This window comes from Bombina bombina, chromosome 6, assembly GCF_027579735.1.
Source record: "Bombina bombina isolate aBomBom1 chromosome 6, aBomBom1.pri, whole genome shotgun sequence".
Taxonomy (NCBI): domain Eukaryota; kingdom Metazoa; phylum Chordata; class Amphibia; order Anura; family Bombinatoridae; genus Bombina; species Bombina bombina.
In genome coordinates this window covers 874,246,307-874,271,225 of record NC_069504.1, presented here as the reverse complement: position 1 = coordinate 874,271,225, position 24,919 = coordinate 874,246,307, and the positions used below count along the sequence as shown (strand labels likewise).

The window sequence follows — 24,919 nt, the reverse complement described above, 5'->3', positions numbered from 1 at the left end:
CCCTGTAGGGACTTGCTTAGCTCAGGGTTTTCTTGAGCTGGGAAGGCTTAGCACCTTTCTCTTCTCTGTGTCCTCTGCCTGTGTGGAGGTGATGGGGAGACTAGCCCTTCTAGTGGGGGGTTTTAAATTAGAGGTATCCCTTTTGTTGTCCTGAGGCCATTGTGAAGTCCCATCATAAGGCTTCTATCTTTGCTCCTTGGAGAGTTGGACTTTATCTAGGGGTGGTTCCTTCCTTTGGTCGCGGCTTTCAAGTTCTCTTTGCTGTCCAGATTCTCTGGATATGCTCCATTCCCTTTGTCTGGTTCTTTGACCAGTAGGGGTGCTTAGTTCCAGGGTATAGTTGCCTGAACTATTAGGTACCCGGACCTGTTTTTCTTCCTGAGTCTTCCTCTTCTGGGGCGTTGCTCCTGTCCCAGTTTTGGATTGTTTTGGTTCTCAGGGCTGGTCGGGATATTCCACGCTGGTGGGAACAGGAGCTATGTCTTTGCTCCATCTTTCTAACCGGGTCAGGGTTGGCCCGGTTTATTGGAGTATTTATTACTCCTTGCCACAGAGTAACCCATGTCAACTGGGGTTAGGTGGGTGGCTTGAGCCTCAAGATTGGTGGGTTTCTACCCAGCTGCTGGCGCTGATTTCCAGTTTCTGGTGCGCCTTAGGGTTGTGTTCCCCTGTTAGTTTGCCAGTGTACCTGTAGATTCTCTGCTCTGCAGGCGAATGGTTGGCTGTGCCTCTGTTGGGCAAACTACTTGTGAGGGGTCCTTTCTAGGACATTTGACTGCCGACCCCTTCCCTTTTTCTTTAGGAGATATTCTCTTCTTAGGGAGTCGGAGCCCTTCTTAGGGGCTTCTCCTGGTCGGGAAGTGGAAAGTGGACTGGGTTTCCCCTGGAATCTTGCTGGTTCCATGTCAGACGGTGGGGCCTTGTTTTGATAGATCCTTGGGTCTATGGCCTTGTCTGTTTTCAGAGTTGTGTTGTACTTGTACTCTGGGACGATGGCTCTGCCATCTTTACACTCGTTCCTGTACCATTTTCGGGATTCTTTGTTTCCTTGTATTGGTGGGTCTGTTGGTCAGGATGCCTGAGTGGTCTATTGGTCACAGTATCGTTTGGGATGTGTGAGCTTGCTGAGTCTCTCTTGATAGATCAGTCTGAAGGAGATGGTTTTTCCTTGCTCCTTGTCAGGAGACTGTTTCCTCTTCCTTCGGGTTCTGAGGGTATTCTCAACTTCTTGGGGGGCCTAGATGGAGGCTTTGTGTTCTTCTTTTTAGGGACCTGTGAGTAGATCCGGCGGCTTTGGTTGCCTGGGGCGTACCCTCTGTCGGTGGCTGTTTTTGTGCGGTCCGTTTCTCGATAACTGCTTCTTCTTTCTTCCTTGCAAGCTCCCTCTGTGTCGTCCTGTTATGGACTCTGTGTTCTCGAACTTGGGGTTTCGCCTGGGTCTATTACACGCTATTTCACGGTTGAATACTTGGGTATTCTATGGGCAGGCACTGGGAGGACTTTGCCTCTTTAGTGCATTCCATGTTTGCAGGTTGTTGGGGAGACGTCATTTCGGTCTCCATGCCCGGTGTTATCCCGGGTTTCTCCTGGTATAGGCATGGCCTCTTCCCCTGTTTGGGTTCATTTGGGTGTCTGTGTGTTGGGCCCACTCTTGGAGGTGCTGTTTTTTGTATTGAGGGACTTTCGGTTTCCTCGGTCCTCCTTTTGCCTTGTTCCCCTTGGGGTTTTCGGCTGGCTCATCCTTTATTTGTGAGGGGTGAGTGGTGGGGGGGACTGTCTGTTGGTCGACGGTGTCTCTTGGTGGACTGTTGGCTCAGTCGAGTCTGTTTTGCAGTCTCTGCTTTGGCTCTGGACTGGCTGCAAGTCAGTGTCAATGGGGTTTTTCCTTGAAATTTTTTCTTGCCTTCGGACGAATCTGGATTTTTTATTGGGTAGAGGTTCAGGCCTGGTGCTCTCAGTATGGGCCGCCTATTGTACCCTCCCATCTTGGCATTCAGTGTCCTCTATAGCTTGGGTATTAATTCCCAAAAGTAATGAATGCAGCTGTGGACTCTTACCATTTAAGAAGAGAAACATAAATTATGCTTACCTGATAATTTCCTTTTCTGATGGAAAGAGTCCACAGCTCCCCAATTTTATGTGGGGCGTCCTTTTACTCTTCTGGCACCTTTTAACCCTGATATTTCTTCTACTGTTCCTTGTTCCTTGGCAGGATGAGGGGAGTGGGAGAAGTAGTTAAAGGGACAGTCAACACTTCCGTTAACATTATTTCATATTGAAAATTAAAAACCGACGATCCGCCTGGACTATACCCCTTCTGCCTTGCCGCCTTGCTTCTGTACTAATCAGCGTCGCTAACTTCTCTAATACCGGGTAAATATGGCAGCCGAACTCCCCCCACCGTTACGTAGCTGCCTTCTTCTTCAAATGATCAGCAAATCAGAATCCAATCCTCGGTCAGATATTGCAAGCGCGTGCAATTTCTGACCGAGGATTGGATTCTGATAAGTTTTTCTACATAATATGGAATTGTGCCTTGAAGTTCTATCTTCAGGCTACATAGGAATTGACCGATTTTTTTTTTTTTTTTTTTTTTTCTCTGTTGTTATCTATCTGGGAAGCGTAAGGGTCAGAAGGCGTCTTCGACTTCCTTATCCTTTAGTTGTGGAGTATCATCCGCTGGGCATATGTGACAGTGGGACACAAGTCTCCTTAGAGGATTATGGCTCATTCTTCGAGAACAGTGACGCCCTCTTAGGTCTTCTAAAATGAGGCCTCTATGGATCAAATTGGTAGGGCGGCTACCTGTTCCTCCTTACATTTCTTTTTTCCTATTTTTTTTTTTTTTACGAGTTTTTGCTTCTGTTGAAGCAGCCTTTGGGAGAAAGGGTTTTGCAGTCTGTGGTGCCCTCAGATGGGGGCCGCCTCTCCTTTTTGCCCTCCCGTTAGCATTCAATGTCCTCTAGAGCTTGGGTATAATTTCACATAATTAAGGAATGCAACTGTGGACTCTCCCTGTCTTAAGAAGGAAAACATATATTATGCTTACCAGATAATTTCCTTTCCTTCTGTACAGGGAGAGTCACAGCTCCCGCCTGTGTTCTCCGTTGGGTGGCCCTAAATTTTTAAATTGTTCTTCTGGTACCCTTTTTCACCCTATTTCTCTTACTGTTCCTTGTTCCCTCGGCAGAATGACTGGGGGATGAGGGAAATGGGGGGAGGTATTTAAGCCTTTGGCTGGGGTGTCTTTGCCTCCTCCTGGTAGCCAGGTTCAGAATTTCCCATTAGTAAGGAATGCAGCTGTGGACTCTCCCTGTACAGAAGGAAAGGAAATTATCTGGTAAGCATAATTTGTTTTTACTGTAATTGTTTTAAAATAGCTACCTACTACTATAACTACCCACTACTTGCCTAATTTGGGGAAGCCAATCTGGGTTTTAGTATGCAGACAAGGATAGTCAAAATGATTAAATAGAATATTCTGTTTTGCGATTGTTATCAGTTAAAGTTAAAGGGACAGTCAACACCAGAATTGTTGTTGTTTAAAAAGATAGATAATGCCTTTATTACCCATTCCCTAGTTTTGCATAACCAACACAGTTATAAAAATACACTTTTTACCTCTAATTACCTTGTATCTAAGCCTCTGGCAAAAGAACTGAAATAAGGGGGCAGTTTGCAGACATGAACTAACGCCCTCTAGTGGTGAAAATCTATCAAAATGCATTCAGTTTAGAGGCGGCCTTCAAGGTCTAAGAAATTAGCATATGAACCTCCTAGGTTTAGCTTTCAACTAAGAATACCAAGAGAACAAAGCAAAATTGGTGATAAGTGTAAGAAACCCCTAACAAAAAGTAAATTGGAAAGTTATTTAAAATTACATGCCCTATCTGAATCATGAAAGTTTATTTTGGACTTTACTGTCCCTTTAACCCCTTAGTGACCGGATCATTTTTCAATTTTCTTACCGTTAAAGGGACACTCAAGTCAAAATTAAACTTTCATTATTCAAATAGGGCATGTAATTTTAAACAACTTTCCAATTTACTTCCATTTAAAAAAAAGTGTAGTCTTTTTATATTTACACTTTTTGAGTCGCCAGCTCCTACTGAGCATGTGCAAGAATTCACAGAATAAGTGTATATGAATTTGTGATTAGCTGATGGCTGTCACATGGTACGTTTATGCATTTGGGATTGGCTGATGACTTGTCTTATGGTACAGGGGGAGTGGAAATAGATATAACTTTAAAATTGTCAGAAAAAAATCTACTATTCATTTGACGTTCAGACTAAATGCTATTGCATTGTCTTATCTTGCATTTGTTGATTATGCACATCTACTGTGTTGAATGGTCCTTTAAGGACCAGGGCTATTTTTACATTTCTGCAGTGTTTGTGTTTAGCTGTAATTTTCCTCTTACTCATTTACTGCACCCACACATATTATATAACGTTTTTCTCACTATTAAATGGACTTTCTAAAGATACCATTATTTTCATCATATTTTATAATTTACTATAAAAAAATTATAAAAAATCGAAAAAAACACTTTCTAACTTTGACCCCCAAAATCTGTTACACATCTACAACCACCAAAAAAAACCTAAATAGTTTCTAAATTTTGTCCTGAGTTTAGAAATACCCAATGATTATATGTTCTTTGCTTTTTTTGCAAGTTATAGGGCAATAAGTACAAGTAGCATTTTGCTATTTTCAAACCATTTTTTCTCAAAATTAGCGATAGTAACACTGATATCTGTCAGGAATCCCTGAATAACCCTTCACGTGCGCGTGTGTGTGTGTATATATGTATATATGTATTTCCGTAGTGTAGCTGCCCCCCCTCAATATCCTCCCCCCATCCCAGATCCCTTTTCCAACAATTATCTCCCTCTCCCTCCTTCCCTTAGATATTGTGTGTAGCGGTCGCACACCCGCCCCCTCTCGCACGCGCTCCCCCTTACCTCTGCACACTCCTGGAACAATGGCCGGTACTGCTCCAGCATTGGGCCGCCCACCCCATCGCTGGCCGATGCTGAGAGGGCCACAGATTGGCTCTCTCTGCATCGGTGTGTAAAAAAAGGGGATTGCAGGAGGCCTCAATATCGAGGCATCACTGCAATACCCTGAAAGGGTCTGGAAGCGATCAGGATTGCTTCCAGCGCTTGAAATCCCAGAGGACGTGCCAGGCACGTCCTTGGTCGTTAACGACCGTTTTTTGAAGGACGTGCCTGGCAATGTCCTTGGTCGTTAAGGGGTTAATGAGGGGCAGATATTTAGTAGGGTTTGACTTGAGAAGTCAGCAGAGTGTATGTCAAGCTCTGAGAACTAGAAAACTCAGTTTTCAGAGATACATTACATAAAAAGGCAAAACAAATAATGACCGTATATAGCAAAGTTGTTTCTTTACGCATAACTAAACATTTTATATAAAATCTCTATATGTTTACTTTTCCTTTTTAATCTAGATCATAAGCATTTAAAGGGACATTAATAAACACTTTGAGATATAAAATGTTTAAACTTTGCAATATACTATCGTTTTTTATTTTATCAACTTTTCCTGTTTAAAAAACAAAACAAAAAAAAACTGTACCTTTTTTATATTATACTAATATTATATATTATGCTAATTATTTATCGTATACAATATATTAGCCAATGGATTTGGATACTAATTCACAGGGATACTAAACTGTAAAAAAAAATGCTAGATATAAATATATATTCAAAGCAAAGATGAGCCTGTGGATAGTACTTTAGTTTCTAAAAAAAAGTATTTGGTGCTGCATTGTTAAAACCTCGGTTTTCGTTGCCAAATTTCTTCTGCTGAGAACAATTAGGGACAAATAAGTATACAAACATGTTTAAAGGGACATTCCGGTGAAAATTTAAATGCACATAGATGAATTACATATTTGAATAGAAACATATTTCCAATATACATGTATTTGCAAAAATGTTTCTATTACAAGTTCTAACTGTTTTTTAGTGTTAACATTTTTCTCTGCACGTGCATGTGAAGCATAACTAGATATTCTCAGTGTACCAGCATTTTAAGTGCAAGAGCTGCTCAGAGCACCAGTGGAGATTGTATTATGTCGGCAAGTAACACATTTAGTCATTACCAGATGGTACAAGCACCTTAGGCTCTCTGAGCAAGTGCTGTATTTAAAATGCTAGTGCACGCTGCATACTTAGATACACATTTGAAACAGCTATAGCTTTTATTAGAAGCCTTTTTGATAATACATGTATATTACAAAAATGCTTCTACTCAAATCTGAAATGTATGCGTATTCCAATTTTGGCTGGAATGTCGCTTTAATGTTGATATGATTCTCCTAAAACAGTGGCCAGAACTGCTCCAGATAATCCCTTTATTACCCATTCCCCAGTTTTGCACACTTTTTACCTATGTGATTACCTTGTATCTAAGCCTCTGCAGATTGCCCCTTTATCTCAGTTCTTTTAACAGACTTGCATTTTAGCCAATCAGTGCCGTCTCATAAGTAACTAACTCCATGGACGTGAGCACAATGTTATCTATATGGAACACATGAACAAACGCCCTTTAGCTGTGAAAAACTGTCAAATGCATTCAGATAAGAGGCGGCCTTCAAGGGCTTAGATATAAGATACTACCTAGGTTTAGCTTTCAACTAAGAATGCCAAGAGAACAAAGCACATTTGATGGTACAAGTGAATTGTAAAGTTGTTTAATATTATATGCTCTATCTGAATCATGAAAGTTTAATTTTGACTTGACTGTCCCTTTTATACTGTTAATCTTTTGAAATATTGGTGGGGTGTTTCCCACAATTTTCCGCACAAATGTGAGTCACAAAAGAAACGTTTACACAGTTACAAATTTCCTCTTTAGTACAATAAAGTAATAGAATTTCAAGTGCATATTAACAAGAACATTCTGTTAACAGCCTTTTCTCCTTGCTAAAGTGATTGTAAAGTTTAATGATTTAAAGGCCTGTATCTAAAAATAATCTTTTACGTTTCTTTTTAAAAATACTTACGATTTCCTTACAGTAAACATACCACTGATCCTCCACCCACATCTCCTTCTGTATTGAGGATATTGATGGCGAATCTGTCTTCCTCCAATCGTTGCGTGCCCCCTTTGGCGTCCAGCTCGTGGGGCACGCAACAATTGGGAGGAAGCAGGATTCGTCATCAATATCCTCAATAGAGAAGGAAATGCAGGCTGAGGATTGGCAGTATGTTTACCGTAACAAAATGGTATTTTTATAAAGAAGGGTCATTGTAAAGTTTAATGACTTAAAGAGCCCCTAGTTTTAAGACTATTTTTAGATACCGGCCTTTAAATCATTAAACTTTACAATCACTTTAAGGATATTCACAAGTTTATATAAATTTAAACTATATACAGTACTGTTTTTATGTTTCAATTTGAAGGTCGAAATATGCATGGTTGCATTTGTTTAAAATATAAGCATTTTTGCAATATACTTCCTTTAGTAAAAATGCTTCTAGTAAAAGTTGTTACTGTTTTTCAGTGACATACACACATATGCTGTGAGTGCCCCGTGCACCAGCATTCAAACTCAACTCCTTTTCAGAGAGTCAGCAGTGACATGTGTGACACAAAATAAGTCTTCACTGACGCAATACACCCCCCAGCTCTCTGAGCTGGGGGTTGTATTGTGCTTGAGTCCTGATCCTCTAGCACTGAAACAGTAATAAGTTTCACTAAAATAATTTTTGCTAATGGAAGAACATTGTAAAAATGCTTCTGTTTAAAATTTAAAAGCATCCATGCACATTTCAGTTTTAACCTTTCTATCCCTTTAAAGGGATAGTCTAGTCAGAATTAAACTTTCATGATTCAGATAGAGCATACAATTTTAAGCAACTTTCTAATTTACTGCTATTATCAAATGATCTTCGTTTTCTTAGTATCTTTATTTTAAAAAGCTGGAATGTAAGTTTAAGAGCCGGCCCATTTTTGTTTCAGCACCTGGAAAAACCGGGGCCACTCTATAGTGTTTATAATAATTAATTAGACTGGGACTATTTTACACTATCTCGGGTGTTTATTAATTGGGGCTCTTAAGGATAAATGTGAATGTATTATTATATCAGAAATGAACAATCTGCATAAAATACATTTTTAAAACAGTAATTTTCATGGTAAAACTTTCAGTGTTTTGTAAAGGGTCACTGTGCTGTTCAGAGACCAACATAAATGAGCTCCTGTACTGATCTAAGTAATCACTTTGTAGCATGGTAATAAGATGTATAGTTATTTTAAAAGGTTATGAGCTTTAAGGACTCTATTGACACACAATTGTGAACTTACTGGAGCTAAGAAGTTTAGGAGACCTAGGACCATGTTGCACACGCAGAGAGCCACTCTGGGCTCTCTAAATCAATCAGTGAGGATGAGCGATTTTGTTTTTTTGTTATGTTTTTTAGGCATTTTTGAGAATCATGCAATAAATACAATGTATAGTTTACATGTTAAACTACTGTAAAAGGAGGGTTTATTTGATGTGGCAGTGCTTCTCATTCGTTACATAAAATCTGAATGTAAATCTTATCTTTTCAGGAAGTGGTGACGCTGTGGATATTTCACAGGACAACTGTGATGTTTTCAGGTCAGTTTCAGCTTGTGAATTGTCGAGACGACTTCTGAACTTGTTCGTTTATTCTGTCTTTCTAATTCTGTCTTTCTAATTTCTCCAACATAGGTGTGTCCGGTCCACGGCGTCATCCTTACTTGTGGGATATTCTCTTCCCCAACAGGAAATGGCAAAGAGCCCAGCAAAGCTGGTCACATGATCCCTCCTAGGCTCCGCCTTCCCCAGTCATTCTCTTTGCCGTTGCACAGGCAACATCTCCACGGAGATGGTTAAGAGTTTTTTGGTGTTTATATGTAGTTTTATTCTTCAATCAAGAGTATTTTAAAATAGTGCTGGTATGTACTATTTACTCTGAAACAGAAAAGAGATGAAGATTTCTGTTTGTAAGAGGAAGATGATTTTAGCAACCGTTACTAAAATCGATGGCTGTTTCCACACAGGACTGTTGAGATGAAGTAACTTCAGTTGGGGGAAACAGTGTGCAGACTTTGCTGCTTGAAGTATGACACATTTCTAACAAGACTTGGTAATGCTGGAAGCTGTCATTTTCCCTATGGGATCCGGTAAGCCATTTTCTTAATAAGAATAAAGGGCTTCACAAGAGCTTTAAAGACTGGTAGACATTTTTCTGGGCTAAAACGATTACTTTATAAGCATTTTTAATAGATTATAGCTTTGAGGAGTTATTTTAATCTTGGGAATTATGTTAAAAAAACGGCAGGCACTGTATTGGACACCTTTTTCACTGGGGGCCTTTTCCAATCATAGGCAGAGCCTCATTTTCGCGCCACTAATGCGCAGTTGTTTTTGGGAAGCAAGGTATGCAGATGCATGTGTGAGGAGCTCAGATACACAGAAAAAGCTTACTGAAGGCGTCATTTGGTATCGTATTCCCCTCTGGGCTTGGTTGGGTCTCAGCAAAGCAGATACCAGGGACTGTATAGGGGTTAAATGTTAAAACGGCTCCGGTTCCGTTATTTTAAGAGTTAAAGCTTTCAAATTTGGTGTGCAATACTTTTAAGGCTTTAAGACACTGTGGTGAAATTTTGGTGAACAATTCCTTCATACTTTTTCGCATATTCAGTAATAAAGTGTGCTCAGTTTAAAATTTAAAGTGACAGTAACGGTTTTATTTTAAAACGTTTTTTGTATACATTGTGTAGAAGACCTGTTAAAAATGGGAGTGATTCATCCTGTTCCATTAGGAGAACAAGGGATGGGATTCTACTCCAATCTGTTCATAGTTCCCAAAAAAGAGGGAACATTCAGACCAATCTTAGATCTCAAGATCCTAAACAAATTTCTCAGGGTTCCATCGTTCAAAATGGAAACCATTCGGACAATTCTTCCTACCATCCAGGAAGGTCAATTCAAAAGGATGCGTATCTACATATTCCTATCCACAAGGAACATCATCGGTTCCTAAGGTTCGCCTTTCTGGACAAACATTACCAGTTCGTGGCACTTCCATTCGGATTAGCCACTGCTCCAAGAATTTTCACAAAGGTACTAGGGTCCCTTCTAGCGGTGCTAAGTCCAAGGGGCATTGCAGTAGTACCTTACTTGGACGACATACTGATTCAAGCGTCGTCTCTGCTACAAGCAAAGGCTCATACGGACATTGTCCTAGCCTTTCTCAGATCTCACGGGTGGAAAGTGAACGTAGAAAAAAGTTCTCTATCCCCGTCAACAAGAGTTCCCTTCTTGGGAACAATAATAGACTCCTTAGAAATGAAGATTTTTCTGACAGAGGACAGAAAATCAAAACTTCTAAGCTCTTGTCAAGTACTTCATTCTGTTCTTCTTCCTTCCATAGCGCAGTGCATGGAAGTAATAGGTTTGATGGTTGCGGCAATGGACATAGTTCCTTTTGCACGAATTCATCTAAGACCATTACAACTGTGCATGCTCAGTCAGTGGAATGGGGATTATACAGACTTGTCTCCGACGATACAAGTAGATCAGAGGACCAGAGATTCACTCCGTTGGTGGCTGACCCTGGACAACCTGTCACGAGGGATGAGCTTCCGCAGACCAGAGTGGGTCATTGTCACGACCGACGCCAGTCTGGTGGGCTGGGGCGCGGTCTGGGAACCCCTGAAAGCTCAGGGTCTTTGGTCTCGGGAAGAATCTCTTCTCCCGATAAACATTCTGGAACTGAGAGCGATATTCAATGCTCTCAAGGCTTGGCCTCAGCTAGCAAAGGCCAAATTCATAAGGTTTCAATCAGACAACATGACGACCGTTGCATATATCAACCATCAGGGGGGAACAAGGAGTTCCCTTGCGATGGAAGAAGTGACCAAAATAATTCAATGGGCGGAGAATCACTCCTGCCACTTGTCTGCAATCCACATCCCAGGAGTGGAAAATTGGGAAGCGGATTTTCTGAGTCGTCAGACATTTCATCCGGGGGAGTGGGAACTCCATCCGGAAATCTTTGCCCAAATAACTCAATTATGGGGCATTCCAGACATGGATCTGATGGCGTCTCGTCAGAACTTCAAGGTTCCTTGCTACGGGTCCAGATCCAGGGATCCCAAGGCGACTCTAGTGGATGCACTAGTAGCGCCTTGGACCTTCAACCTAGCTTATGCGTTCCCACCGTTTCCTCTCATTCCCAGGCTAGTAGCCAGGATCAAACAGGAGAGGGTATCGGTGATCTTGATAGCTCCTGCGTGGCCACGCAGGACTTGGTATGCAGACCTGGTGAATATGTAATCGGCTCCACCATGGAGGCTACCTTTGAGACAGGACCTTCTTGTTCAAAGTCCGTTCGAACATCCGAATCTGGCCTCACTCCAACTGACTGCTTGGAGATTGAACGCTTGATTTTATCAAAGCGTGGGTTCTCAGATTCTGTCATTGATACTCTTATTCAAGCTAGAAAGCCTGTAACTAGAAAAATCTACCATAAAATATGGAAAAAATATATCTGTTGGTGCGAATCTAAAGGATTCTCATGGAACAAGATAAAAATTCCTAAGATTCTATCCTTTCTACAAGAGGGTTTGGAGAGAGGATTATCTGCAAGTTCTTTGAAGGGACAGATTTCTGCTTTATCTGTTTTACTTCACAAAAAGCTGGCGGCTGTGCCAGATGTTCAAGCTTTTGTTCAGGCTCTGGTTAGAATCAAGCCTGTTTACAAACCTTTGACTCCTCCTTGGAGTCTCAATTTAGTTCTTTCAGTTCTTCAGGGGGTTCCGTTTGAACCCTTACATTCCGTAGATATCAAGTTATTATCTTGGAAAGTTTTGTTTTTGGTTGCAATTTCTTCTGCAAGAAGAGTTTCAGAGTTATCTGCTCTGCAGTGTTCTCCTCCTTATCTGGTGTTCCATGCAGATAAGGTGGTTTTGCGTACTAAACCTGGTTTTCTTCCGAAAGTTGTTTCTAACAAAAATATTAACCAGGAGATAGTTGTGCCTTCTTTGTGTCCGAATCCAGTTTCAAAGAAGGAACGTTTGTTGCACAATTTGGATGTAGTTCGTGCTCTAAAATTCTATTTAGAGGCTACAAAGGATTTCAGACAAACATCTTCCTTGTTTGTTGTTTATTCTGGTAAAAGGAGAGGTCAAAAAGCAACTTCTACCTCTCTCTCTTTTTGGCTTAAAAGCATCATCCGATTGGCTTATGAGACTGCCGGACGGCAGCCTCCTGAAAGAATCACAACTCACTCCACTAGGGCTGTGGCTTCCACATGGGCCTTCAAGAACGAGGCTTCTGTTGATCAGATATGTAAGGCAGCGACTTGGTCTTCACTGCACACTTTTACCAAATTTTACAAATTTGATACTTTTGCTTCTTCGGAGGCTATTTTTGGGAGAAAGGTTTTGCAAGCCGTGGTGCCTTCCATCTAGGTGACCTGATTTGCTCCCTCCCATCATCCGTGTCCTAAAGCTTTGGTATTGGTTCCCACAAGTAAGGATGACGCCGTGGACCGGACACACCTATGTTGGAGAAAACAGAATTTATGCTTACCTGATAAATTACTTTCTCCAACGGTGTGTCCGGTCCACGGCCCGCCCTGGTTTTTTAATCAGGTCTGATGAATTATTTTCTCTAACTACAGTCACCACGGTATCATATGATTTCTCCTTGCATATTCCTCCTTTACGTCGGTCGAATGACTGGGGAAGGCGGAGCCTAGGAGGGATCATGTGACCAGCTTTGCTGGGCTCTTTGCCATTTCCTGTTGGGGAAGAGAATATCCCAGAAGTAAGGATGACGCCGTGGACCGGACACACCGTTGGAGAAAGTAATTTATCAGGTAAGCATAAATTCTGTTTTTTTCCAATACCTGTCTTCCCTTTTTTTTTTTCTTATGTAGAAACATGAAAGCATTTGAGTACATTGAGAGCCAATTACTCAGAACTACACACATTTGACCTGACACACACATTTTTTTCTCTGCAGAGTTAAAGGGACATGACACAGTGAATACAATTAAAACAAATATTAAAATGTACTTTTATTATAAAATTTGCTTCATTTTCATGTTATTTTTGTTGAAGAGATCTAGATAAGTAGTGTGCACAGCTAGAGCACTGCATGACAGGAAATAGTTTTTCCAGTTTTTTTCTAGTGCTCTTGTCAAATTTTCATGAATTAGTGCCCGGTTTTTAAAAATATTATTAAAACAGGGGCACTCATTCATAAAAGTTTACATTTCAGCATATTTTTTTACAAATACTTACCTTTTTCTTTATCAAAGCAGGATCAGCGATCCCCCGCCCGCTTCTCATGCTGTACTTACACAGCAATGATGAAACCTGCTTCCTCCAATCACCGCGTGGCCTCACGAGATGGACGCTCTGGGCGGGAAGCCATGATTGGAGGAAGCCGGCTTTGTCATTGGTGACTTAAGTACAGAGGAGCTGCAGGTGGGGGACCGCCGATCCAACTTTGCTAAAGAGAAAGATAAGTATTTTTTAAAACTTTCATGAATTAAAGTGCCCCTGTTTTTTAATAGAATTTTTAAATACCGGGCACTAATTCATGAATGTTTACATTCACTTTAATGTATAACATTGTAGCAAAACTGCTGCCCTATATTTCTACACACACATGAAAACTCTTGAACTTACCTTCCTGATTTTTTAACAAAGGATAACAAGAAAAACGAAGAACATTTGATTATAGAAGTAAATTGGAAAGTGTTTTAAAATGTTATGTATAAAAATGTTGTCTCCTATTTCCTTTTACTGATTTTAATATAACCTGAAATTGTTGAACATAGCCTTAAAAAGCAGTTATGCCATATTTGCTTAACAAATTTGCTTTATAGCTAGGAAGGATAAGGGAGTATTTAGTTATTTAGTTATTTTCACTGGTGTTAAAGGGAATCCTGGGAATTGCTCTTCCTTACCACTAGGAGGAGGCAAAGATTCCCAAACCATAGAGCTCTATAAAACCCCTCCCACATCACATGTACCTCAGTCTTTTCTTTACCTCCACTGGAAGTGGTCGAAGAATGAAGATGTGCATTTGATTCTTCAGACAGAGGGGTTCTCAGTCTATATATTAATATATATATGGCCCTGGGGTAGGTGCTGCACGAGAGAAGTTCTGCAGTCTAGCATGAGAGGAGGTGATAGTTGCGGATGCAAGGAGCAGGTCATTGTTGGATCTTAGTGGACGGGCTGGAGTATACTTGTGTATTAGAGAGTATAGGTAGAGGGGAGCGGCGTTGGTGAGAGTTTTGTATGTAAGGGTGAGAATTTTGAATTTGATTCTGCTGTGAATGGGGAGCCAATGAATGGACTCACAGAGAGGTGCAGCAGATACAGATCGACAGGAAAGGTGGATCAGCCTGGCAGAGGCATTTAGGATGGATTGAAGAGGGGACAGGCGGGAAAGAGGAAGGCCAGCGAGTAGGTTATTGCAGTAGTCAAGTCGGGAGATAACAAGGGAGTGGATTATTTGCTTTGTGGTGTCAGCGTTTAGAAAAAGGGCGAATTTTGGAAATATTGCGTAGATGATTGCGGCAGGATGTAGAAAGCGATTGGATATGGGGGACAAAGGATAGGTTTGAGTCAAGTGTGACTCCGAGGCAGCGGACTTGGGGCGATGGGGAAATAAATGGTGATGCCGTCAACAGGGATAGAGAAGTCAGAAGTCGGTGTAGAGCTTGAGGGGGGGGGGGGATAAGAAGGAGCTCAGTCTTGGACATGTTAATCTTTAGGTGGTGAGAGGACATCTAGGAAGAAATACCAGATAAGCAGTTACTGACATGAGAGAGGACAGAGGGAGAGAGAGCAGGGGTGGAGAGGTAGATCTGGGTGTCATCAGCATAGAGGTGATATTTGAAGCCATAACTGTTGATAAGTTTACCCAGCGAAGAAGTATAGATGGAGAAGAGTAGAGGACCCAGAACAGATCCTTGAGGTACTCCAACAGACAGAGGCATAGGAGAGGAGGAGTCGCCGGCAAATGACACAGAAAAAGACCTGTGAGAAATATAAGAGTGGAACCAGGAAAGAGCAGTGTCACAGAGGCCAAAAGAGCTAAGGGTCTGTAGGAGGAGGGGGTGGTCAACTGTGTCGAAGGCAGCTGAGAGGTCAAGTAAGATGAGTATAGAGTAGTGGCCAATATTTTTAGCAGAGAGAAGATCGTTTGTGACCTTGGTAAGGGCAGTCTCAGTTGAGTGTTTTGGGCGGAATCCAGATTGCAGTGGGTCAAGCAAGGAGTTGGCGGACAGGAAGTGGGTTAGGCGATTGCAAACTAGTTTTTCAAGGAGTTTTGATGTTAGTGGAAGCAGTGATATGGGGCGGTAGCTTTCAGGAGAATTAGGGTCGAGGGAGGGTTTTTTGAGTATGGGAGTGACTTTTGCGTGTTTGAAAGAAGATGGGAATGAGCCGGTAGAGAGAGAGAGGTTGAAGATGTGGGTAAGAGCAGGAGTGAGGGTGGAAGATAGGGAGGGTATTAGATGGGAAGGGATAGGGTCCAGTGGGCAGGTAGTGAGGCGTGAGGAAGATAGTAAGGAAGAAACTTCATTCTCAGTGGCTGGATGGAAGATACAGAGGGTGGCAGAGGGAGTAATTGGGCCTGTTGTTGGAATATTGCAGGTTGGTGTTGGGATGTTGCTTCGGATAGTACGTGTTTTGTTAAAGAAGTAGTCTGCCAGGTCTTGAGAACTAAAGACAGGCGGGGGTGGTGGAGCAGGTGGGTAGAGGAGAGAGTTAAAGGTCGTTTAGGGTTTGAGGAAAAAGTAGATATGAGAGAAGAGAAGTAAGTTTGCTTGGCTAAGTGAAGGGCGGAAGTGTATGAACGAAGAATAAACTTATAGTGTATGAAATCGGGTTCAGAGTGAGTTTTCCTCCAGACACGCTCAGCAGTACGGGAGCATTTTTGCAAATAGCGTGTTTGCTGAGCATGCCAGGGCTGTAACTGACGGCGTGGTGTTTTGCGCAGCTGAGGAGGGGCAAGTGTGTCTAATGCAGAGGAGAGAGTTTTGTTGTAGTGGGCTGTAGCGAGATCAGGGCAGGTTATAGTGGAGGTGTGAGGGAGGAGAATTTTGAATGATTTTTGAAAATTGGAGCGGATCCACAGCATGTGTATTTCTACAGGTGCGGGGGCGGGATGGAGAAGTGGGTTTAGCTGTTGCATTAATATTATAGGTGACCAGGTGATGGTCTGAAATGGGAAAAGGGCGACAGGTGGTGTCAGATATAGAGCAGAGGTAGGAAAATACCAGGTCGATGGAGTGTCCATCACGGTGAGTTGGGAATAGGGTGGATTGTGAGAGACCGAAGGAGGATGCGAGTGAAAGAAGTTTAGAGGCAGCAGGGGCAGATGGGTTGTCAATGGGAATGTTGAAGTCCCCCAGAATTAGGGTTGGTATATTTGAAGAGAGAAAGTGAGGAAGCCAGGCAGCGAAGTTGTCAAAGAATTGGGAGGTTGGTCCAGGAGGGCGATAGATGACTGCCACTTTGAGGGAGAGGGGGGAGAACAAGCGAATACAGTGGACTTCAAAGGAGGAGAAGGAAAGAGATGGGGTTGGAGGTAGGTATTGATAAGTGCAGGAGGGGGAGAGCAGGATGCCAACACTGCCGCCACGTTTCTCACCTGGCCTCGGGGTATGGCTAAAGTGAAGACCACCGTGTGTGAGAGCAGCAATGGAGACAGTGTCAGAAGGAGATAGCCAGGTTTCTGTAATTGCTAAAAGGGTGAAAGCATTTGATATAAACAGGTCAGGAATGGCTGTAAGTTTGTTGCAGACAGAGCGAGAGTTCCATAGTGCGCAGGTGAAAGGAGTGTATGCGTGTGGGATGCATTGGATGGAAATGAGGTTATGTGTGTTGCTTTTATTAAAGTTTCTATATGGAATGCGTGATTGGGTAATGGTGGGAATGAGGGTGGGCCCAGGATTTGGAGAGATGTCACCTGATGCTAATAGCATCAAGATGGAAAGTAAGAGTAGGTGAGAATGAGATTTATAGCAGTGGGGGCATTTCTGTGAGGTGGTGCAGTTTAGTGACATAGATTTTAAAATAGAAAGTAGTTTGTGAGAGCTAAGGTATGGTGAAGAAAGGAGAGAGGGGCCTATGTAAACTGTATGTGGAGAAGGGTAAGGTATGAGCATTTGAGCCTGCTTGTGGAATAGACATGAGACTGATAAAAGAAAAAGCAGTCCTGAAAACATAGCAGATTGTTAAGTTCAAAAGATTTTTTGAGTTAAAATATTTTGCTTGCCTCAAATCTTCCTCAAATCTTGTTAAATTCTTGTCTAATTCTCAGCGCTGTCACTTAAAGATGGTCATTTAGAGCAGTGTTTTTCAACCAGTGTGCCGTGGCACACTAGTGTGCCATGAGAGATCCTCAGGTGTGCCACGGCAGACTGACAACAGTGTGGCATATTTTTAAAACTTTGCTTGTTTTTTACTCCCAGTGCAGGGGTAGTTTGTAGGAGGCATGGCATAACAGCACAATACATACAGTATGTGTGTGTATGTGTGTGTGTGTGTATATATATATATATATATATATATATATATATATATATATATATATATATATATATATATATATATATATATATATATATATATATATATATATATATATATACATATGCTGTATTAGGCTACAATGTGTGATTTTTTTTAAAATTTTGGGATGGTGGTGTGCCACAGGATTTTTTAATGTAAAAAAGTGTGCCACGGCAAAAAAAAGGTTAAAAATCACTGATTTAGAGAGATGGAATACTATGCAAACGCTCAGGCCCCAGCAAACGCTCTCCCCTAACTGGGCCTAAATTTATAAGGCTACAGCAGACAGCTGAACTTAATTGGTTGGAGACAGGGAGATAAGTTACACCCAGGTGAGAAGACTAAGAATTGCTACAAGATCAGAGGAGTAGATTCAAGAAAGAAAATTGGGTGGGAATTAATTAATTAAGCAAAGTTTGATAAGGAGATGCACATGCTGGGGACAGGAAAGAGCAGATTAATGGAGTAGACAGTTGGGTCTATAGAGTTACAAAACAGTGTTTAAATGCACATGCTGGGGACAGGAAAGAGCAGATTAATGGAGTAGACAGTTGGGTCTATAGAGTTACAAAACAGTGTTTAAATCCAGCAAAGACACAGAGTTTTAAAGGGACATACCATGAGTTACAAAACAGTGTTGAAATCCAGCAGAGACACAGGGTTTTAAAGGGACATACCAGAAGTTACAAAACAGTGTTTAAATCCAGCAAAGACACAGGGTTTTAAAGGGACATACCTGAAAGTAAATGAGAAATAGGATTAGATTCAGTAGATGTTAAGCTTAAATAAGTAGCGATTTGTGCAGTTGAAATTCTTGTCTAATTCTCAGCGCTGTCACTTAAAGATGGTCACTTAGAGAGATGGGAGCTTAGAGAGATGGAATACTCTGCAAACGCTCCATACTATGGGGTATGTGTACTGAACCACTATTTAACCCTTTCTCCCTTAGGTCAAATATATGTAAAGCATTTTCAATTTGGTTAGATGGCTAGTAGATGTGTATTCAATTGTCTATAAGATCCTGGTTTGAGAACTCTGGATATAGACTATAATTAGCACAGTAGCATGAATTGAATTTGCTCACCAATTTTCTAATGAGATCTCGTTTCGGCAGCCTTTCGTCTGTGTCCCGACTTTCAGATAGAGGATACCGTCTTGCCTGGTTGGTGTCTTACAGATCCCCCTGCAGGAAATGTATGGAGGCTTTAACAGATTAAATCTCCTTACTATAAATTGACTGTGACCCGGTTTTCAAATAAGGAACTCCGGTGCCACTGTGTCTTGTCGATGTCTATGGGTTAGTTTTAATATTACACATCGGCCTTCTGTTCTACGCACGCCAGGATAGCGCTTGTTGGTTTAATGCTTAAAAGCGCAGCGCATGTCTATTTAGATCTGTTTAATTTTTTTTACTCTTTGGCTGGATTATGCTCGTCGTGTTAGTGTACCTATGTTCTCGGTCTTGGACACGTCTGGTTTTGGGGCACTAAATTCCCTTATAACTGTGTTTTTCTGCGCACCTTTTTAATACTGCTGAGCGCTTCTAAGCTTCGGATGTGAAGTCTATATGTCCTTTATTTTGCAGTTGGGTTTAGCGCACATTGTAACGGTAAGTTTTTTAAAGCTACTTTACTTCAAGAGCTTTTTAAGGGGAATTAATGTTTTATTGATTTGTTTTTCAATACTATTATGGAGCTTTCTGATGCTGTCCCCAAATTTACCTTAGAAGCGGAGTCTCCTGAACACCTATCTACAAAGATTAAGTGTGTTTTAAAGAAGCTGAGGTCTCTCCTCAAGCTTATTTATATGACTCATGTTTAAAAATGTTGACGTATTCAGACCAATTCAGTCAGTTTCAGATCTGGAAGCTATGGGAGTGATTGTACCAGTTCCTTTGCAGGACCAGGGGATGGGATTTTATCAAATCTCTTCATTGTTGCAAAAAAAAAAAAGGTACTTTCAGACCAGTTCAGGATCTGAGAACTCTGAACAAGTTTGTAATAATTCTTTCTTTCAAAATGGAAACTATTCAGAATATTCTGCCTTTTGTTCAGCAAAATCAATTTGACCGCAATAGACTTAAAGGATGCTTATCTTCATGTTCCAATACACAGGGAATATTACCAGTTTCTGAGGTTTACCTTTGTAGACAAGCATTTTCAGGTTGTTGCTCTACCATTTGGTCTGGCTACAGCTCCAAGACTAATTACAAAAAGTACTGGGTGACCTATTGTCTCTGATCAGATCTCTGTGTATTGCAGTGTTTCCCTACATGGACAATATCTTGGCTCAAGCTCCATCTTTACCTTTTAGCATAATCTCATACCAACACACTCTTGAGTTGTTTCTTCAATGACATGGTTGGAGGATCGATTTTTCAAAGAGTTCTTTGGTTCCTCAAACAAAGGTAACCTTTTGGGGATTTCAAATAGCATCAGTTTCCATGAGTCTTTCTCTATCAGAGCAGAGAAGGTTAACATTGGTGTCGGCTTGTCTGATCCTTCAGTCTCTTTTCCCTCTGTTGCTCTTTGTATGCTTCAGATGCAATTCCATTTGCTCGTTTTCACATGAGGCCTCTACAGCTTTGTATGCATCGTTAGTGGTGCAGGGATCATACTCCGCTATCTAAAAAGGTTTTTCTGGATCCTAGTACAAGTCAGTTTCTGACTTGGTGGCTGGATCATCCAGTTCATTTTTCAGGGAGCTTCTATTGCTCGTCCTGTCTGGACTGTGATCACTACAGATGCGTGTCTTTCAGGATGGGGAACTGTTTGGGGGTCTCTGAAAGCACAGGGAGCTTGGGATCCTAGGGAAGTGAGGTTGGCAATAAATATTCTAGAACTCTGTGCTATTTTCAGAGCTCTTTAGGCTCGGAGTCTGTTGAAAAGGGAGTCTCATCTCCATTTCCCAACAGACAATGTCACAGCAGTGGCTTATGTCAACCATCAGGGGGGATTCATAGTTCCCTAGCCATGAGGGAATTGTCTTGAATTCTCTCATGGGTGGAAATCAATTCCTGCCGAGTCTCTGCGATTCATATTTCAGGAGTTAACTACTGGAAAGCAAACTTTATCCGTCGTGAATCTCTTAATCAGGATGTGTCCAATCAGATTGTGGGTCTTTAGGGTCTCCCAGAGATAGATCTTATGACTTCTCATTTGAATAACACATTTCAAAGGTACTTTGTGAGGTCCAGGGACCCTCAAGTAGAGTTTGTGGGTGCTCTAGTAGCTCATTGGTCATTTTAGCTTGCTTTTCTGTTTCCTCCTCTGGTACATCTTCCCAGAGTGATCTCTAAGATAATCCCCCAGAGACAGAACTTTATTTCACTTTCTGAGGTGAATATATTTTAGTGAAAGATTTTCTGCAAACCAGTTACACTAAAGCACCAGCTCACTTGCATTGTTTTGATTAACTGGAGAATAAAGCAATTTTTTAAAGTGTTTTTTTGTAATATATTGCTGCACTAAAAATTGAGTCTGTCATCAATCAGTGTGCTACCTCTCTACAGCGCTGCTCCATATTTGACTGTTCTCTTCAAAAAGCGCTTCGCTCTGGTTGCACTGTGTTAAGGAACAGTTAAGTGCAGCCAGAGCACAGTTCTGTTTGAAGAGAACAGCCTAATGTTAAAGCACTAATAGTTCCTGCATTTGACCAGTTCTTTCTGCAGACATGCTGCATTTTCTGCAATCATATCTCAGATCACAGCATGTTCTGTCTTGAGGTATAAGCCTAGATAAATCTTCAGTAATCCTGATTGTCCCAGCTTGGCCTCACAAGATTTGGTATGCAGATCTAGTTCAGATGTCTAGTTGCCCTCCTTGGCCTCTTCCTCTGTGGTTAGACCATCTGTCTCAAGGTCCATTTTTCCATCCGGATCTCAAGTCTCTCTCTGAACTTGATGGCATGGAATGGTTATCCCTTAGATATAAAGATTTCTCTGATTCAGTGACTGAAACCTTAATTCAGGCTTGTAAGCCTGTAACTAGAAAGATTTAAGATAAGGTCTGGAATGATTAGATCATGCAAATTGTCCACTGTATTGGCCCGTTAAGTTTTTGAGCAGCTGTTTTTAAAAAAAAAAATGTTTTAAAGGTCTTCAAAGAGCATAAGGCATAAGAATTTTCATATTTACATGTTTTGTTTTTGGTTATAAAAAATAAGTAAAAAGTTGCCAAACGGTATGTATTTTATAGTACTGTTAAAGGGACCTTAAATACTAAATACATTTCATGCACCTCCCTCTAGTTATGGGTGCTGCCATTTTGGGACATATGTTTCACTGTAGGTATCTAAAGGAGTGTGCAAACACATCAGCACTGGGATGTAGTGAAAGCCAGATTACAAAATGGTGGCACCCATGACTAAAAAGGCAGATAGTAACCTAAATACTGTGCTTATAAAATGTATTTCTTTCATGTACTTGGCAAGAGTCCATAAGCTAGTGACGTATGGGATATACAATCCTACCAGGAGGGGCAAAGTTTCCCAAACCTCAAAATGCCTATAAATACACCCCTCACCACACCCACAATTCAGTTTTACAAACTTTGCCTCCTATGGAGGTGGTGAAGTAAGTTTGTGCTAAGATTTCTAAGTTGATATGCGCTTCTCAATATTTTGAAGCCCAAGTCCTCTCAGAGTACAGTGAATGTCAGAGGGATGTGAAGGGAGTATCGCCTATTGAATGCAATGGTTTTCCTCACAGGGATCTATTTCATAGGTTCTCTGTTATCGGTCGTAGATTCATCTCCTGCCTCCCTTTTCAGATTGACGATATACTACTGAAACGGTTATCTGCTATATGTGGATGGGTGTCTTTGGTAAGTATGTTTCCATTTACTTAAGACACTCTCAGCTATGGTTTGGCACTTTATGTATTTATATAAAGTTCTAAATATATGTATTGTACTTATATTTGCCATGATTCAGGTTTCATTATATTTCCTTTTGCAGACTGTCAGTTTCATATCTGGGAAATGCATTTTTTAGGAAAATTATTTCTTACCTGAGGTATAGTCTCTTTTTCAAATTGACTCTCTTTAAATTTGCGGGCAGAATTAGGCTCGCGAGGGCGCAAAATGCAAATATTTATTGTGTCATTTTTGGCGCAAGATTTTTTTGGCGCAAAGTTACGTTCGTTGACGCATATTCGTCATTTCCGGCGTCTTAGTTGGCGCCGAGTCCTTCGCAAGGTTGCGTCATCTATGACGCAAGTGTTTCGTTTCCGGCGCCAAAAAATATTTTTCTGTTTGTTGTGTGTCATTCTTGGCACCAAATATTTTCATTATTTTTTAACCCCATTCCTTTTGCCTCTGGCCTTTTTCTATGTCAGAGGGCTATGCTGTTTGCATTTTTTCCCATTCCTGAAACTGTCATATAAGGAAATTGATAATTTTGCTTTATATGTTGTTTTTTCTCTTACATTTGCAAGATGTCTCAATCTGATCCTGTCTCAGAATCTACTGCTGGATCCCTGCTGCCTGATATCGGTTCTACCAAAGCTAAGTGCGTTTGTTGTACACTTGTGGAGACTATACCTCCAGCTGTGGTTTGTAATTGTCATGATAAACTTTTACATGCAGAAAATGTTTCCATCAGTAGTAGTTCATTACCTGCTGCTGTTCCCTCAACATCTAATGCTCAGGATATACCTGTAAATTTAAGAGAATTTATTTCTGATTCTATTCAGAAGGCTTTGTCTGCCATTCCGCCTTCTAATAAAATAAAAAGATATTTTAAAACTTCTCATAGAGTTGATGAAATTTCAAATGACCGACAACATACTGATTTATCTTTCTCTGATGAGGATCTATCTGATTCAGAAGATCTGCCTCAGATATTGACACTGACAAATCTTCTTATTTATTTAAAATGGAGTATATTCGTTCTTTATTAAAAGAAGTGTTGATTACATTAGATATGGAGGAAACTAGTCCCCTTGATATTAAAACTAGTAAACGTTTAAATTCTGTTTATAAACCTCCTGTGGTTATTCCAGAGGTTTTTCCAGTTCCTGATGCTATTTCAGATGTGATTTCTAAGGAATGGAATAGGCCTGGTACTTCTTTTATTCCTTCTTCAAGGTTTAAAAAATTGTATCCTTTGCCAACTGTTAGTTTGGAGTTTTGGGAAAAGATCCCCAAAGTTGATGGGGCTATCTCTACTCTTGCTAAACGTACTACTATTCCTACGGAAGATAGTACTTCTTTTAAAGATCCTTTAGATAGGAAACTTGAATCTTATCTAACGAAGGCTTATTTATATTCAGGTCATCTTCTTAGGCCTGCAATTTCTTTGGCTGATGTTGCAGCTGCTTCAACTTTTTGGTTGGAAACTTTAGCCCAACAAATATTGGATCATAATTTGTCTAGCATTGTTAAATTAATTCAACATGCTAATAATTTCATTTGTGATGCCATTTTTGATATCACCAAAATTGATGTTAGATATGTCTTTAGCTTTTTTTTTAGCTAGAAGAGCTTTATGGCTTAAATCTTGGAATGCTGATATGACTTAAGTCCAGATTGCTATCTCTTTCTTTCCAAGGTAATAAATTATTTGGTTCTCAGTTGGATTCAATAATTTCAACTGTCACTGGGGGGAAGGGAGCCTTTTTGCCTCAGGATAAAAAGTCTAAGGGTAAATCTAAAGCTTCTAACAGTTTTCGTTCCTTTCGACAGAATAAGGAACAGAAATCTAATCCTTCCCCAAAGGAATCTGTTTCCAATTGGAAGCCTTCCTCAATTTGGAATAAATCCAAGCCATTTAAGAGATCAAAGCCAGCCCCCAAGTCCATATGAGGGTGCGGCCCTCATTCCAGCTCAGCTGGTAGGGGGCAGATTAAAGTTTTTCAAAGATGTTTGGATCAATTCAGTCCAAAATCATTGGATTCAGAGTATTGTCTCTCAGGGGTACAGACTAGGTTTCAGAGTTAGACCGCCTGTGAGAAGATTTTTTTTCTCTCACGCATTCCAGCGAACCCAGAAAAGACTCAGGCTTTCCTGAAGTGTGTTTCAGACCTGGAGTTATCGGGGGTAATCATGCCAGTACCGTTTCAGGAACAGGGTCTGGGGTTTTATTCAAATACTATTCATTGTCCCAAAGAAAGAAAATTCATTCAGACCAGTTCTAAAGATTTTGAATGTAAGAGTTCCAACTTTGAAAATGGTGACTATAAGGACTATTCTGCCTTTTGTTCAGCAAGGGCATTATATGTCCACAATAGACTTACAGGATGCATATCTTCATATTCCGATTCATCCAGATCACTATCAGTTCCTGAGATTCTCTTTTCTAGACAAGCATTAC

General features: G+C 40.9%; 1 protein-coding gene across 1 annotated transcript in view; it reads left to right on the top strand.

Annotated features, from left to right (window-relative positions):
- The window catches only part of LOC128664756 (rho guanine nucleotide exchange factor 15-like), a 243,905-nt gene that overhangs the window by 126,257 nt on the left and 92,729 nt on the right, over positions 1–24,919 (top strand). The window contains exon 4 of the mRNA XM_053719564.1: positions 8,588–8,636. Within this exon, the coding sequence (XP_053575539.1) occupies positions 8,588–8,636 (49 nt within the window). The remainder of the gene's footprint in view (positions 1–8,587; positions 8,637–24,919) is intronic.